Below are 15,309 nucleotides of genomic sequence, written 5' to 3'. Positions count from 1 at the left end.
CCAAATGTTCCCTGTGGCGTGTCTGGGCTGGATTCCCCATAGAGGTTACACCACACTGCCACTGCTGTGCAGTAAACATCACACAGCACCTCCAAGATCTCCAGCGATGTGTGGGATTTTTACATCAGGGAATAAGACAAGTGCACGATTCATTCATTACCTTTATAAATCCAGACATCTTTGAATAACGAAAAAAGTCAGTAAGAGTTTGGCAAAGAATTTAACTTAATTTTAATAAAATAGTGAAGGCAACATTCTTATCAGCTTGACATTTGACCTGCTGAATGAGACATGATAAACAGACATGAGACATGATTCCCAATGACTTGAAATACTCGAAACAACTACCTAAAATGTCCATTTCATTATAGCGAGTGTTCAAAACGTTTGGACACCTCAGATACTGATGTCGAGATTATTAAAAGGAAATTACTGCTTTGCCAAAATGTGCAAATTTATCGACTTCCGTGGTTACCCTTGCTCATCATTTGACAAGCTTCAGTTGTGTCAATGTGATTGAAACAAAATGTACAGATGTAAAAGATGCCAAAATACAAAGAAAAAAACCCAGACATTTTCCATATCTACTCCATTGTCTTTCAAGACAAGACAAAAAAATATTAGTATTTCCCCTTAGAGCAGCTGAGTTAAAAAAAAAGGTTATAAAAAAAATAGAAAATTGCTGTGTGCTTTACTTCTGAGGCAAGACGATGCAATTCTCTTAAGCTTCCTTCAATGTCTATTTGTGGTCATTTTAGGTAGACGTTTGTGCATATATTTACAAACAGGCACCTGCATACATCAAATGTGCAGCAACAGGGTAGGCTGTCTACATCCTTTTTATTCATAAATTCTAGTGTGTCGTCATAGCCATAGTACTGTATACGCTGCCGGTTCAGGTGTAGTGAGCGTTGTACTTCTGGATTGGACGAATGTCGATACTGTTGGGACAGTCGGTGGAACAGAGCTGTCTATTGCTCTAAAAAACAGGAAGTCTGGTAGAGGTCAGCGTGCAAGCGTTGATATCCTCGGTGTGAGAGGCTCTGTGCAGGGACGGTTCTGAGGCACTGTGGTTTATCTTAGGCAAGGCGTGCTGAAGAAGCTCGATGGAGGACAGGATCTTGTAAATTGAAATGAAAAAAATTGTGAAAGAATTAATTCCATTTTGACTTTGAAATATGTTGTGAAGGAGAAAGAAAATAAGCAGCAGCTCACTTGTGGGAAGAGCGGCCTCTCTTCCTTGGACTTCTTGATGCAGTCAGCAACCAACCTCTTCATAGCTTTCGGGCAGTTCTTGTAGAGTTTACTGAGGTCAGGTGACAGATAGCCACGTCCCACCATGAAGATAATCTGCGAGGTGGGGGGGGGGGAATACATTGACCTTTTCCACTCACTACAGGGGCGATAATGCTAAAACAACATAACTCGCATGATAGAAAAAATGTCACATCGCAAGATGAACATTGACCATGTAATTTGGTCGGTCTCATGAACATTATGACATTATTCTTGGAATTCTCTAGTCACGGGTGGTTTAAATAAAGAAGTTTAAGAAATTGGAAATGTGTATTTTCAGCTCGATGGTGAACAGAACGCCATTGAGAGGAGTGAAAACTACAACAACCGGATTTTGAAGCAAAATTGAGGCTTCATTTTCCTATTACTAATCAAATGTAACCATCTTGTTTTTTTGCAGTGCATTCAATTGATGTTGAAAAAAATTTTTGTGTTGCTTTTATTTATGTATTTATACTGCCATTAAATGACAACTGTCTCTACATGCTCACCAGATCATATATGGGGGAAAATATGGAAACATTGGGTAAAACAAATATATCAGCACTGTCTTTGATTTGGGAGGGATGTCAATGCCATTTGACTGTCATCGCTGGACAGCTCTGGGGTGATTGTGCTTTTTTGCCCCCTGTAATGGGCATCATTGGGCATCAATGGGCATCACCCGAGCAGCCCCGCTTTGTTCAGCAGAAAGGTTGGTACTGTTGGACAGTCTGTGGCTGCATGGATGCATGGCTTGAGGAGCGCCAGCGCAGAGCACCGATGCGTATGTGAAACTGACGTGGCTTGGAATTGAAGCGGATTTACGTGGGGCAGGAGATATGAGACAATCTCTTTTCATCAATGGATGCTACAGCTTCGTGTTTGCTTTCAACACTTAGCTTGTAGCAGACGTGCACATTTTACCATGACGTCCCTGATCCACTGGTGAAAGAGGCGTTGATCCTCTCCTCTTTCATCTAGAACTGCTTCATACAACAAAGAGTGCAGAAAGGGCTGAAGATTGAATGACTGTCTGTGTCTTTACAACAGGTCCTCTATTTTGTTTTTCTACTTACTTTACTTTCCTCACTTTTACTGCTGTGAAATGTAAATTTCTCCACCAAGAGACTAATACAATCCAAAATATTCCAATTTGAATCTAAAATCTAAACACAGTCTGTCTGTACAGTGCGAGCCTTACGCAATACAGAGCAGGCCGTGTGACGTGAGACAGGACATAAAGCCACATACTATTTTGAGTCGGTTTCTAAAGTTAGTTCAATGGCTTATGCAGTGTAAAGCCACAAACACAAACTCCTTTCAGACAGCATGTCTGAGTCTTTCTACGATCTTCTCTCCTCGGCACACCTGGACCCGGTCGGAACAGGGCCAAAGTTTGTGACCGCAAATTTTTATTTAGCGGTGCACCAAATACATTTGGACAGCAAGTTTGAATAGCTTACACAGAACATACAGACAAAAAATCATGGTCAAGGTGGCCTTTGCAGAGAAGGTGTAGCTAAATTGTCATATCAAACAAACTTAATACTTCAGCATCTCTTTTCAGAATCTACTGTAAGGGCTAATTGCTCGAGGTTAGCTTGACTTTTGTTGAATCGGTTCCCAAATGATTGGTGTATATAGAACTTGCGTGCCACCAGTAGTTAACAGCAACAACAGGCCTGGGAACCATGTTTTCCTAGCATAAGCTAACTATTTAGCTTAAGCCAATACGTTACAAGCTAGTACACCAATACCGTGGCCAGGAAGCGGAAGTTATCGGTTGTGAAGAAATTCTCTAAAATGAAAAAGTCCACAACAAAAGGCCTCCCTTTCCATGCAGCATGCATTGAAGACTGGACTCTACCTGATCTCGGTTGGCTATTTGGGCGTACGGGAGCTCCCCTGTCATGAGCTCAAAGAGAACAATTCCATAGGAATAGACATCTGATTGGAAGCTGTAAGGATTGTTGTCCTGCATTCGTATGACTTCAGGAGCCTTTGAAGAGGGAAAAAATTCATGTCACTCGTGTATGCTTCAAACATCCCATTACTGTATGAATAAAAGCACATGTTTACAGACCATCCAGAGAATAGAGCCAGATGGCTGCTCCACCTGATGCGAGCCGCTCCACCTGGCCTTTACCGTTGCAAGACCAAAATCTCCAATTTTCACGGTCAGTCCTTCATGCAAAAAGATGTCTTCCTCGCTGTCAAGGGTGCATCACCGAAAGACTGGGAAAATCCACATCTTGACTAACATGTCAGATATTTATTGATAAAAAGGTTTCTTCAGCCGTCTTCCGTACTTCTTTTGTTTAAGCTCTTAGTCATACAGGAGCTGTCCATCGATGAAAAGGTTTCTTCAGCCGTCTTCCGTACTTCTTTTGAAGGTGACAGACGTTTCGCTCCTCATTCGAGAAGCTTCGTCAGCGAACTAAACTTGTGCTGGTAGCTATGGACATTAGGGATATATATAGGGCCAGAGCTACCAGCACAATTTTTAGTTCGCCGACGAAGCTTCTTGGATGAGGAGCAAAACGTCCGACACCTTCAAAGAAGTAGATGACGGCTGAAGAAACCTTTTCATCGATGGACAGCTCCTGTATGACTTAGAGCTTAAACAGACGTATGTCAGAGATTTGAGACACATCTGAGGCTGTTGAGAAGGATACTGTTGGACTTCATGTCACGATGAATGATGTTCTTTGCATGCAGATAGCTGAAAGGGATTACGGCAAATGAAATCAGTTATGCAGAGTTTTAAAAAAATCACACAAACGGCTTTTTGGTATAACCTACTCCATGCCCTGAGCTGTCTGCCTGGAGATGTCTATAAGCTGGATCATTTTAAAGTTGGTCTCCAGGACATGAATGTGTTTGTACAGGCTGCTGCCCTCGCACCACTGGGCCACAATGGCCAGGTTGTCCTTTGTCATGAAGCCCATAAACAACAGTATGTTGACATGTCTGGTTTTTCTGTGTGTAAGGGGAGATCGGTGAAACAAGATATGATCAAAGATTGCAATTGATGAGTCACTAAATGGCACAGCTAATGAGTGCATGGCGTTTTAAAGGAGCTGAAGCCGGATTTCTCACCTTAGGACAGCTACTTCATTTTTAAAGGCCTGCAGCTGCTCTGGAGTAGGGTTGGTAACCTTCAAAATTTTCACTGCAACATCACCTAGTTGATTTAAAAAGAAAAAAAAGGAAAAAAAGAACTTGTACTTTTGCATTTGCTGTGATCGAAAATGTGAGCATGCCGAGTTGGCGGAAAGGGGGCCTCTTCTGCCCCCATCATTCCTACCATGCCATTTCCCTTTGTATACAGTTCCAAAGGAGCCTGAACCGATTCGGGACTGAAGATACACCTCACTTGCTTCAATCTCCCAGTCGTAACTGGAATCACGTTTCTCCCGAGGCCTCTGGATGTTGACATAATTAAAAAAGTGCAATAATGAGTAAACACATAACGAAGCGATTTATCGGGGCAAATTAATTTGACATTCCGAAGAAGAAATTACAATTCTATTCTTCTCCTGAATGTTAAAGGACGTATCCCTCTTTCGCTGGGCTGGTCCGGGGATTTTGGCTTGGGACTGGGACCACCCAGTAGGACTCTGATTGGGGGAACTCCCAGCTACAGAAATTACAACGGGTAATTAGGCAGGCATCTTTGAACGCTGTCGGGAGGATCACATCAACAACACCCACCAAAACGGTGGAAAATGTTGTGTTGCGGCAAACGACTTACCAGAGTCAGGAGTCCGCATTGCATCCTATAGAGACAACAAAAACAGAAGCCATCACATAAGGCTGACCTTCACAACCCCAATGTAAAAGGAGGTACAGGCTGTACAGACTAGATCAACACACACGCTCTGCTTTTCTAACCTTTTCTGGGCTCTCAGATGAGGTTGCAACAAAAGACTGGGAGAAGTGGACAATACCTACTTTCCTCTTCAGCCAGAATCTATGGCACCAGGAGGTGGGGAAGGTATTCAGGCAATCTAGCTACTCCCCAACAGGGGAGGACAAAATCAATGAGGGCAGCAAGGAAAATGAAAAGGAACACAGGGAAGCAATTGAGGAAAAGGCAAGAATGACAAGTGTAACGTCATGTATAAAACTGAAGAGTATTCCGGATTTTCCGGTGTATAAGGCGCACCGGAGTATAAGGCGCACCCCCAATGAATGCAGTTTATTTCTTTAATTACAGTCCTTATGGAATGTGACTCTCTTTCCAAACAGCAATTCCCTCTGACCTCCAACGCCATTTCTTCAAGCCATCAATGACCATCACAAATGTAAATAAAGTGACTTTATTATACAGTGCAGTGTATTTCTTTCATTACAATACAATAGCACATTTATTATACATAGAATAAGGTATGTCGTGTGTGGTTTTAAGGCTTATTTAGTTGAAAATTATATTTTACGGAAACCTGGGAACGGATTATTCTCATTTTAATGGTTTCCTATGGGAAAAATGGTTTTGGGATACACACTTTTCGCCTTACACACTGTCTGGGAACCAATTAAGTTATTAAGCCAAGGTATATAAATATAGACAAGTTTTCCAAATATAATATATGGTGAGTCATTAAGACTGCACAACTGTCTGTTTTTGCAAATTTCCCCATTGTGGGACGAATAAAGATTTTCTGATTCTGATGTCTTTATGTTCCTGTTGTGTTTGTTATTTTGCTTTGTGTTGACTATTATATGAAGCGCTTTGTTACAGCTGCAGCTGTTGTGTAAGCGCTATATAAATTAGGATGTATTGTATTGTGCGTCTATATACAAACTCACATTAGTGGTTCAACTGTGTATAAAGTGCAGGGTCATCTTTTGAAGAAAATCAAGCCTTGTGGGTGCGCCTTAGACACCGGAAAATACGCTCATTACATATTTGCAGGAAAATTGTGAAGGTGTAAAACGGGAAACTGGGACAAGGAAGGAGTAGGGGGATTAGCCTTGCCCAGGCAACATAAAACAGAAAAACACCATTAGAAAAATCAAAGGCGGGACGATCGGCACAATGCCCAAGATGTGTATCAGAGTTACATATTTTGACAGGACGGTGACTTATTCTAGCGATACCCCAAGAGTCCCCCGTTGGGTAGTTACCTCAATCATACTGCTGTCAAACGGCAGGGTTGTGCTAACCATGTGCACATTTGGCGTTGAAGTGGAGCGTTGCCTCTGGGAAAGACCGCCGCCTGTGGGCGAGTAGGGCGTGGCATAGTTGAAGGCATGTGGCGTTGAATATCGGTGGGCAAAGCTGAAAGGGCGAGAGAATGCAATAGCAAGATTCTAGGCTTCTGTACGTATCTGGGGTCTCATCTCTACATAGCAAAAAGTCACGCAGTCTCGCTGTTATTGATGACAGGTTTGGTTCTGGGAATGCAGCGGTGTCAGCAATGTTTTGTGTACAACAACTGGACTATCCACTTTGAGGCATGTGATTGACGTTTAGCTTGTCTAGAGATTCATGCATGCCTGCAAAATCATTGTTTACTTTCTGATGCTTAACAATTACAGTAATGCCACCACAGTGTGCGGCCGAAACACTTTGTAGTGAAGGAGAAAAACTGGAAATATTGGGTTCTTCTCAAGGTCATTACATTTTTATTTTAAGGGAAATGATGATGTGCAAATTATCACTTCCAGCTCCTTGTACCAAATAAGTCTGGAGTAAATACATTTTTTTTTCAAAAAATGTAAATACGTTCTATTCCTGAGAGAAATACGGATGTGTAACTATCTTACTCTGATAAGAGTGAATGGTATTAGAAAAACCAGATAAACCAATAAAAATTGGTACCATTGATCAAAGCTGAGTTACTGTATTTTTTGGAGTATAAGGCACACCAAAATGCCTTAATTCTTTTCAGAATATGACCCTGAGCCTTATACATAGGTGCGCCTTACATGTGAAACTATATTGATCGACAACAGATCTCGTAACAACTGTCAGCAGCCACTGACTCTGTTTCCACCTCTAAAATAAGTAGTGCGTAACCCCAGCCTCTACTGTAGTGTCTTATAATGTGGTGTACATTATATTTGGTAAACCTTCAAATATTTATATACTGTATTATATTTGGAACATTTTTTTCATTCATTGAAGGTGCACCTAATAATCCGGTGCGCCTTATATATGGAAAAAGTTTGAAAATACAATACTCATTTGGGGTGCACCTTTTAAAGAAGTTCTCTAGTTACGCGCTTATACACACACACACGCACGCACACGCACGCACACACACACCCAGCCTGATGCCGCACTGTTGGTAGCTACCCAGAGAATGAGCGACAAGTCACCCACTCCCAGAAAATTACATTTCAAAATAGTCCTTGGGCTTGCTCTGCATTGAACACATGGATCACTGTGAGGGACTTAATTTGGCAGCTCTTGGTGCTTTTAAAGATTTTCAAGCGCCTCTGAAACAACAGGCTCTTTTCACATCTGTTATATCAGCTCTTACACTGGTAAGTCCTCCAAAAGCTGAGAATGTCATTACAAATGGGATTTTATCCAATTCCTATAAAGGCTTTAAGCAAATTAGAACAAAAGATCAACTGTGTATCAAACGTGAGAGTTAGCAAAAAATTATGCTTTGGCAGAACATCATCAAATGTGTCAAATTGATTTAGAGGTGTACTTCAGGCAATAACGGTTTTTGAGAGAGTATGTTATACACCTTAGTTGAACTGTATATTGGTCAATGGGCTTGATAGTAAGTGGCAAAAAAACGAATAGCCTCTTGGCCTCTTATACGTCGGTCATCTAAGCCAGAGGTCCCCAACTCCCGGACCGGTACCGGTCCGTGGGTCATTTGGTACCGGGCTGCGCAGAAAGAATAAATAATTTACATAATTTCCATTTTATGTATTATCTGAGACCGAACTATGTTTTGTTTTGAAAAATGAAAAGTCACCGCTTGCAGCGCATTTCCGTGACGAGGAATGGGTCGCAAAGGTCGCTTACCTGTGCGACATAGTCAACCTGCTCAATGAATGCGCGTGAATAGCAGTGGATTTGACATGTTTCAAACATTGGCGGGGTTTTTGGAAGAGACTGAGCCCGAGCCTTCATTCCCCCAGCTGATGCACAAGCACTTGTCTTTGCTTTTAAAAGAGTTCAAGTGCTACTTCCCAGCCACAAAAGACCCACGAACTGCCAAGGAATGGATCCGCAACTCATTTGTCAACAAACCAGGTGAATCCAGCATGCCTCTGCAAGAGGAAGAACAACTGCAAATGTTTGCAAATGATGGCGGACTTAAGAGTATGTTCGAGACAACAACTCTGCCGGTGTTCTGGATTAAAGTGATGGCAGAATACCCAGAGATCGCCACAACAGCACTGAAAACCCTGTTGCCGTTTCCGACATCTTACTTGTGTGAAGCGGGGTTTTCTGCAGTGACAGCAACCAGAACAAAACGACGGAGTAGACTGGACATAAGCAAGACACTTCGGGTGTCATTGTCTCCCATTATCCCGAGATGGGACCGTCTCTTTGCAGAGAAGCAATCTCAGGGGTCCCACTGATTCAGTTGTAGTGAGTTGTATTTTTCATGCGCTTTATACTTGTTTTTGTGTTGTATCTCATTTTGAAGGCACGTTTAAACATCACCATGGTGACCGTATTGCGTTCAGGGGCAGAGACGATGTTACATAATGTTGTTGCCGCAATGTTACCAGGACTCTGCTAATAAAGTTGGATAAAAATACACAATGGATTCACATTTATTATTCTATTTAAAGAAAAAAAAATCCATGCCTGTCGTATCATTTTATTTTGTTGTATTTATCGGCCGGTCCGTGAAAATATTGTCTGATATTAAACCGTGTGTGGCGCAAAAAAGTTGGGGACCACTGATCTAAGCCAGTATTGTTGTTTTCTCCTGGCCCAACTTGTGCTTCTGTTTATAAAATACCAGTGCGGTAGCTTCCACCGACTGTAAATAACCCTGTGTTATAATTTTGTCCCTCCCCACATCATATCTGAGGTACACAAAAGGTAAACCAATCATGGCTCACCTGTTTCGCAAAGATGAGCCATGATTGGTTGAGCCCAAAGTAATTGGGATGTGATTTTCAGTCGAGTAAGTGGCAAGTACCGTTAACTCATTCACTGCCATTCCCGAATTGATTTGGGAATTGAAAAGCATGATGTGGAGCGCCATTCCCAAATTTGTTCGAGTTTTGGTTCTTCTTGCGCGGTGCGGATCAAGCCCCAGTAAGACTTCTGGCAATGATTTTCCCTCCCACAAGGGAGCAGCATTTGCTTTTTGTAGAGCCGCCCCCACTTTCACTGCAGATAACTCTAGAACCAAATAAGCCCAACATAAACTTTTTTTATGATGAAAGAAGAGAGTCTGATGCTTTTTGTGTAGCATTGAATGTTTATGTAGTCCAAAACTCAATCTTTTGTGGGTTCCGCAATTTGAGTGAAAATGACAAAAACCCTGGCACTGGAGTGGATACTTATTTGCACATCGTCTGGCAGTGAATGGGTTAAATGTTCACTGTTTACACCTGACACACCGCTACAGTGTTTTTTGTTTGTATTCAATTATCAGAATTGTTTCCTGGCATGCACTGATACAGTTATTGGTTCACCTGTGTGCTAAGACATACCTTGGAAAGCGAGTTAACGATTCTCTCGTTCGGCGAGATGTCAACGGGGGAAGTGGCGGGCCACCACTTTCACCAGGTGTTGGGCACAAAATGAAGACAGAGACACCGGGCAACTAAATGTTAAATTACGGCTTGATTGCACAAACTGCTTGGTTTTACAGTAGTGAACTTTTATAACTTACAGGAGTTGTCGAATATTGCTCCAGTCCACACACATGATGGGTACTTTGGTGCTGCAATGCTCATGGAACTTGTAGCCACACGTTTGGCAACGGAAACCGTTCAAAAGAAACTTCTGGCACATGTCACAAAATGCGAGCTTCAGATATGTTTTCCGGACCTAAAACATGAGCAACATTTGTGCATTTGTTTCTTAGGCAAAGACGATTATTCTGGGATTAGCGTTAAACACTTTAGGCACTCACAAAATTATGCGTGGTCAGGGGAACATGATCTAAAAATTCCACCAGCAACTCTTCACCAATCAGGGAGGTTGAGTCGGTATTCCAGTCCATCCGTAGTTTTTTACTGTGACAAATAACATTGAAATACTTTGATAATATTAAAGAAAACAGGTATCTATTGAGGCGAGGAAATCTGCCCGTTTTCAAACACCACATGAAAAGCTCTGAAACTCACCTCCTCTGCCCAGGAAGTAGCCTGAACACAGCACAACACTCAGGATGCAAACCTCGCACCTTTAAGGCTTTGATCAAGCAGCCTTGCAGAGTCATACCTGGACGTACATTTACCTAAAGGAAACAGCATAGTAGATTAACCATGATTTAGGTTTACAGCACATGCCACTGTAGTCAACATGCCTTCAAACGCTTTGAATTTCCTCAAGTGGAAACTCGATGCAGCACCAAGATGCCGCTTGCTAAACACGAAAGAAATTGTCTCACCACGGTGCGCTGTTGGTTCGGGAGGTAGACGCGGATGGTGCTGCTCGTCTTGGAGTCGGGTATCTTGCTGTCGTCTGAGGAGCGGCGCTGGCATGGAAATCCCTGAACCATAGTCGGAGAAAGGCACGGGCCCTCAAAAGCAGAGTCTTTCATTCCAAAGCCATTGCTCAGGGTCCTCCATGCTCCCTGGAGGTGCTCCATCAGTAAAGCCAAGTGCTATCAATGGTCTGGAAAAAATGAACCAAGGGCAAACTTTGAACGCTTTAAAAGCTCCTATGATCAGCTGACACAATCAATATTACATTAGTCTGTTTTCTAAATGAGAGAGATGCAGCGTGGAGATGCCATGTCAAAGTACACGAAACTGACCGGCAGCAGTGAACAAGAAGAATGTATTTCTAATTGAGTTGATTGCCCGTTTTATTTTGGAGAGCAATGCTGAACTATAGGAAATTGCTTGCATGAGATTTGCTGCCAGTGGTCGGAACTGGTCATGCTAAGCCTTTCAGAAATGGAAATATTGAGACTCTTGTTCCAACTGACATCTGTGGCTAAAGATTTCTGCTTCTTTGTTGACAAATTTGCAGTTCAACAAGATGACCCTGTTTCCCCCTAATCTATTTTTTCCCTCGAACTACCCCCATTCATGATTACCGATAATTATCTCTGCAGTGTTCAAATGTCAGTTAATGCAAGCATAGATAAGCAAACCCATTCTACATTTCAGTTCAGTAGAGCTGGCTGCTCAACAAAAAAGGCCTGCCGCCTATCACTTGTATTGCAAAGGAAAAATAGTGCTAAATACATGGGAGGCTGCTATATTTTAGAAAAGCAGTCCTGAGCGAGTTGCTTGTTCTGTAGCCACAAAGGGACATATGTCTTCTTGTGCCGGTCCCAAGCCCGGATCAATACAGAGGGTTGTGTCAGGAAGGGCATCCGACGTAAAAGCTTGGCCAAAACAAACATGCGGCCAAACCTCTAAAGATGGAGGACACTGATTTGCTGTGGCGACCCCTTGAAGGGAAAAGTCGAAAGGAAAAGAAGATTTCTGAGTAGACACTGACCACATAAGTGATTTCTTCCAATAATTGTGAAACAAATAAATATTTCGCCACACTTCATTTTACATATCTGCCAGTGTTCTGATTTTGAAATGATCACTTTTACAATATTCCTGGAAAGTGTTGGGGGAGAGATGGCCTAAAAGGTCAACTCCTTCCAAACAAGAGTCACAACAAGGTGTCTCATCACTAGTGAGCCATTTCTGCCCCCCCCCCCCCCCTTACTCATGTCGTCCTTCAGGGCTCTGTGGAGCCTGCAGGCATCACATTGGCGACCCCCTGTTTATGCAGTTTATCGAAGAGGAAAAAAAAAAGATTGATTCATTTGGATGAGATTAGATGAGCCTTTACCAGTCTCAAACAAAATACAGGAGCTGCCGTAAAGGCAGCCCATCACACGCCGCCATCTTAAAGTAAAAAACAAAACAAAAAAAACAAATAATGTGACACAAACAGTCATTCAATCTTAATGACTTTCTGCCCCCTCTTTATTACATGAAGCAGTTATAGCTGAAAGAGGAGAGGATCAAAGAGGATCACAGATGTCATGGTGGAATGTGCACATCTGCTACAAGCTAGGTTTTGAAAACAAACACGAAGATGTAGCATCAATTGACAATAGGAGATTGTCGACCATCTCCTGTCCCAAATAAATCCACTTCAATTCCAAGCTGCGACAGATTTGACTCTCAAAACGACAATGACATAAGACAAAGCCATTGCCAGGTGAATTAAAAGCAAATATAAAAGCAAAAATAAATATAAATAATTGAGTTGATACTGAGAGCTGTCAGAGCACCATGAGATGATGGGCTCCCATTGAAGACTGAGCTTGCTAAACGGTGCCCGCAAGCTATTGAGCCCAGGCCACCAGAACACAACCTGACAGACTGACAGACAGGCCATGACGGATTTGTGCTTTTGAGCCATTTGCACACAACATGACAAATTGAAGCAATGATCCAAACATACCAGTCCATGTTTTTGTTGCTGTGATGTTCTAAAGCCGTAAACATGTCACTTCAAGGTTCACTGTGCAGTAAACGCTTGAATCAGTTGACTCGACATACAATCACCCATATGACCAACACAATATGTAGCCAAAATAGTGAGAAATGTGTGAAAACCCCCGTCCAATAGCTTCCACCTACTGTATATAACATTGAAATAATATTAATTCAACGTGATCCTTTCAATGGCAATTCTGTTAATTAATATTCTGTCACCATTTTGCAGACCTGATAATTAACCATCAATTTGATAACGTAGAATAGAGCCTATACTGTGTAAATGTTATCAATGTTGTTGCCTTTGGGCTAAATAGCGGTCTAAAAAGAACTGGGCTTACAGCATCGTGTTGACATAAACCCTCTCCGTTTCAGCAACGTGGCAATGAAGCCTTCCACAACTATGTCAGGAAACCTCGGTGAAATGCAAAGGATATATGAAAATGACACTATATTACTGCCACAAATGAAGGGAAGGGAGAGCAGCTAAGTTATGCATTTACACAAGTCCAGTTAGAACAGGTTTTATATATCAGTTATTTGCAACCTTTTTCCCCATAATTTCGATGCTCCATTGTCACTGCAGAATGTCGCACTCTAGCAAGAGTCTCATAATCCAGCACCAATGCAACATAATGGCAAATTCTATATGTCATATCTTTGATTCGGAGATACATGACAAAAACATTAACTTAGGATTTGGAGAAAAAAAGTGAACATTCCAATCAGAACCACCTTTTCGATGTATTGTTCTACACGAGGCATCTTGTAGTGAAAAGTGCTGTGTTTGCATCTGGCATGTAACGTGACCTGTCTGAAAGAAACCAAATACCTTGCTAACGTTCAGTGCTTTGCAGTGAGTGAGTGTGCACACGCAATCGTCTGCTTCATCTCACTGAAAATCGTTGGTGAAGCAAGGGGTGTGCCTCATACTACATGTAAATTCAAATTGGGTTTTTTTCAGGCGTGGGAAGAGTGGTTACAATTACAATGTACTTTATTTGTCCTTCTGCAGATTAATGGGGTGCAAATCCCATCAAAATTATGTCGTGGATTTTTTGACAGATCTTTTCGAATGAAGCGGCTATGGTTTGTTCTTGATAAAGATTTCCAATACACAACTCGTCCTATAAACACAAATGAAGGCGATATGCGTATGGAATGCAACGTGTAGTTATGTTGCAGCAAAACGGTACCGTCGCGTTAAAAACCAAGTCGCTCGAAATAATTTGCTGTTCTATCTTAAGTCCTGCATACCCAATAGGTCAAACCTCATTACGAAGACAAATGTCGTTTGCCTAGTAAAAAAATTGGTGAGATAAATGACATTAGTGATCGTTTTTCCAACATTGGTAGAACAAAGGATAAAGGGCGAATATGAAAGTAAAATAATTCGTAATAGTTGACGCCTCTACAGTGGAAGCCGATGTAGGCCCCCTTGAAGCGAACGATAATGTTCGCTCATACGCTTTAAATACCCCGATTGTTTGCTTTGGACGCACTTTAAACATTCGTAGTTAGCTTTTCTATGTAGCTATGAGAGTTGCAGCCTATATGCAACACATTGTGTTTTAGCGTGTGTGTGCTTACCAAGAGAAGTTGGGAAAGTTGTGCTCCGCCATAACTTGAAGAAAAAGTGGTGTCGGTGACATCATCATATTTGCAACGCATTCAAAAAAGGACCAAGCGACTGGCACACAAAACGCATATCCCGTAAAGTGTCGCGATAATGGACTTGAAGGTCACAAGCTGCTCGCCTCAAAAACTAAGAAAAGTTTGATCCACGATCGTGTGGTTTTGAAGTCCAACTTGATCGGTCCCTTGAAAAGTGACACGACGAGTTGCATTCATTGTTATGTTGGATTGAGCGAGGCGCTCCGACGTTTTCATTCCGATCCTAAATACTTCGGGCTGGTCATTAGTATTTATTTACAATGGAAGGTAAAGGGTTTGACTCGCGGTGTCTTGCGTCCGACTGACGACAGCATTTGAAACAAGAGCTCGCAATGAAACGAGCGACAATAATCAGTCCCACTGCTGTAAGGCCCTCCCACGCTAACCATAATGTTATACCCCCTAACACCAGTGAAACAGCGAAATCCGACAACAAAAGCTCATACAGTATCGCGAGCCAGGCCGGGGTGATCAATGTGTATTTTCGATCTTGTGTATTACACTAATTAATAATCCGGTAAACAATACAGGGGTATATTGCACGGCGTAGTTTAAAACACTAACAAGCATCACTTTTTGGAATCTTTACGCAAGTGCGACACCATCTGGACATTTGAGAGAAGCGCGGGGACAACTCATGTTAGAGGCTCTGGAGAGAAAGTCAAGAGAGGCCAGACTGAGATGGTTTGGACATGTCCAGAGGAGAGAGAGTGACTATATCGGGAGAACGATGCT

General features: G+C 42.1%; 1 protein-coding gene across 2 annotated transcripts; it reads right to left on the bottom strand.

Moving 5' to 3' along the window:
- Positions 1–207: 207 nt before the first annotated feature.
- raf1a (Raf-1 proto-oncogene, serine/threonine kinase a) lies at positions 208–14,911 on the bottom strand. Of its 2 annotated transcripts, XM_088994583.1 has the most exons (18): positions 14,491–14,911; positions 10,833–11,059; positions 10,567–10,679; positions 10,353–10,455; positions 10,110–10,267; positions 9,928–9,993; positions 6,409–6,562; positions 5,173–5,292; positions 5,033–5,057; positions 4,803–4,918; positions 4,586–4,703; positions 4,378–4,462; positions 4,081–4,257; positions 3,954–4,000; positions 3,362–3,480; positions 3,146–3,277; positions 1,216–1,350; positions 208–1,120 (listed from the first exon to the last, which is right to left on the bottom strand). In XM_088994583.1, the coding sequence occupies exons 2-18, from the start codon at positions 11,031–11,033 to the stop codon at positions 980–982; spliced, it is 2,010 nt and encodes a 669-aa protein (XP_088850709.1). In that variant the 5' UTR covers positions 11,034–11,059; positions 14,491–14,911; the 3' UTR covers positions 208–979. The 2 variants fall into 2 exon arrangements, with proteins under 2 accessions (XP_088850709.1, XP_088850719.1); XM_088994593.1 differs by lacking the exon at positions 5,173–5,292 and having other exon boundaries at positions 14,491–14,908.
- Positions 14,912–15,309: the final 398 nt, after the last annotated feature.

The sequence above is a fragment of the Hippocampus bargibanti genome, linkage group LG01 (assembly GCF_051943395.1).
Source record: "Hippocampus bargibanti isolate YZ-2025 linkage group LG01, ASM5194339v1, whole genome shotgun sequence".
Classification (NCBI taxonomy): Eukaryota; Metazoa; Chordata; class Actinopteri; order Syngnathiformes; family Syngnathidae; genus Hippocampus; species Hippocampus bargibanti.
The sequence above is the reverse complement of the archived record's forward strand: the minus strand, read 5'-3'. Positions and strand labels throughout refer to the sequence as shown.

What these genes read in the sequence shown, in the direction of transcription:
- raf1a (XM_088994583.1), bottom strand. Translation starts at nt 11,033, where the DNA reads ATGGAGCACCTCCAGGGAGCATGGAGGACCCTGAGCAATGGCTTTGGA. An exon ending in AGCAATATTCGACAACTCCT is followed by an intron (nt 9,994 to 10,109) that starts GTAAGTTATAAA and finishes ACCTGGTGAAAG; the next exon opens with TGGTGGCCCGCCACTTCCCC. An exon ending in AATGAAGTAGCTGTCCTAAG is followed by an intron (nt 4,258 to 4,377) that starts GTGAGAAATCCG and finishes CCTTACACACAG; the next exon opens with AAAAACCAGACATGTCAACA.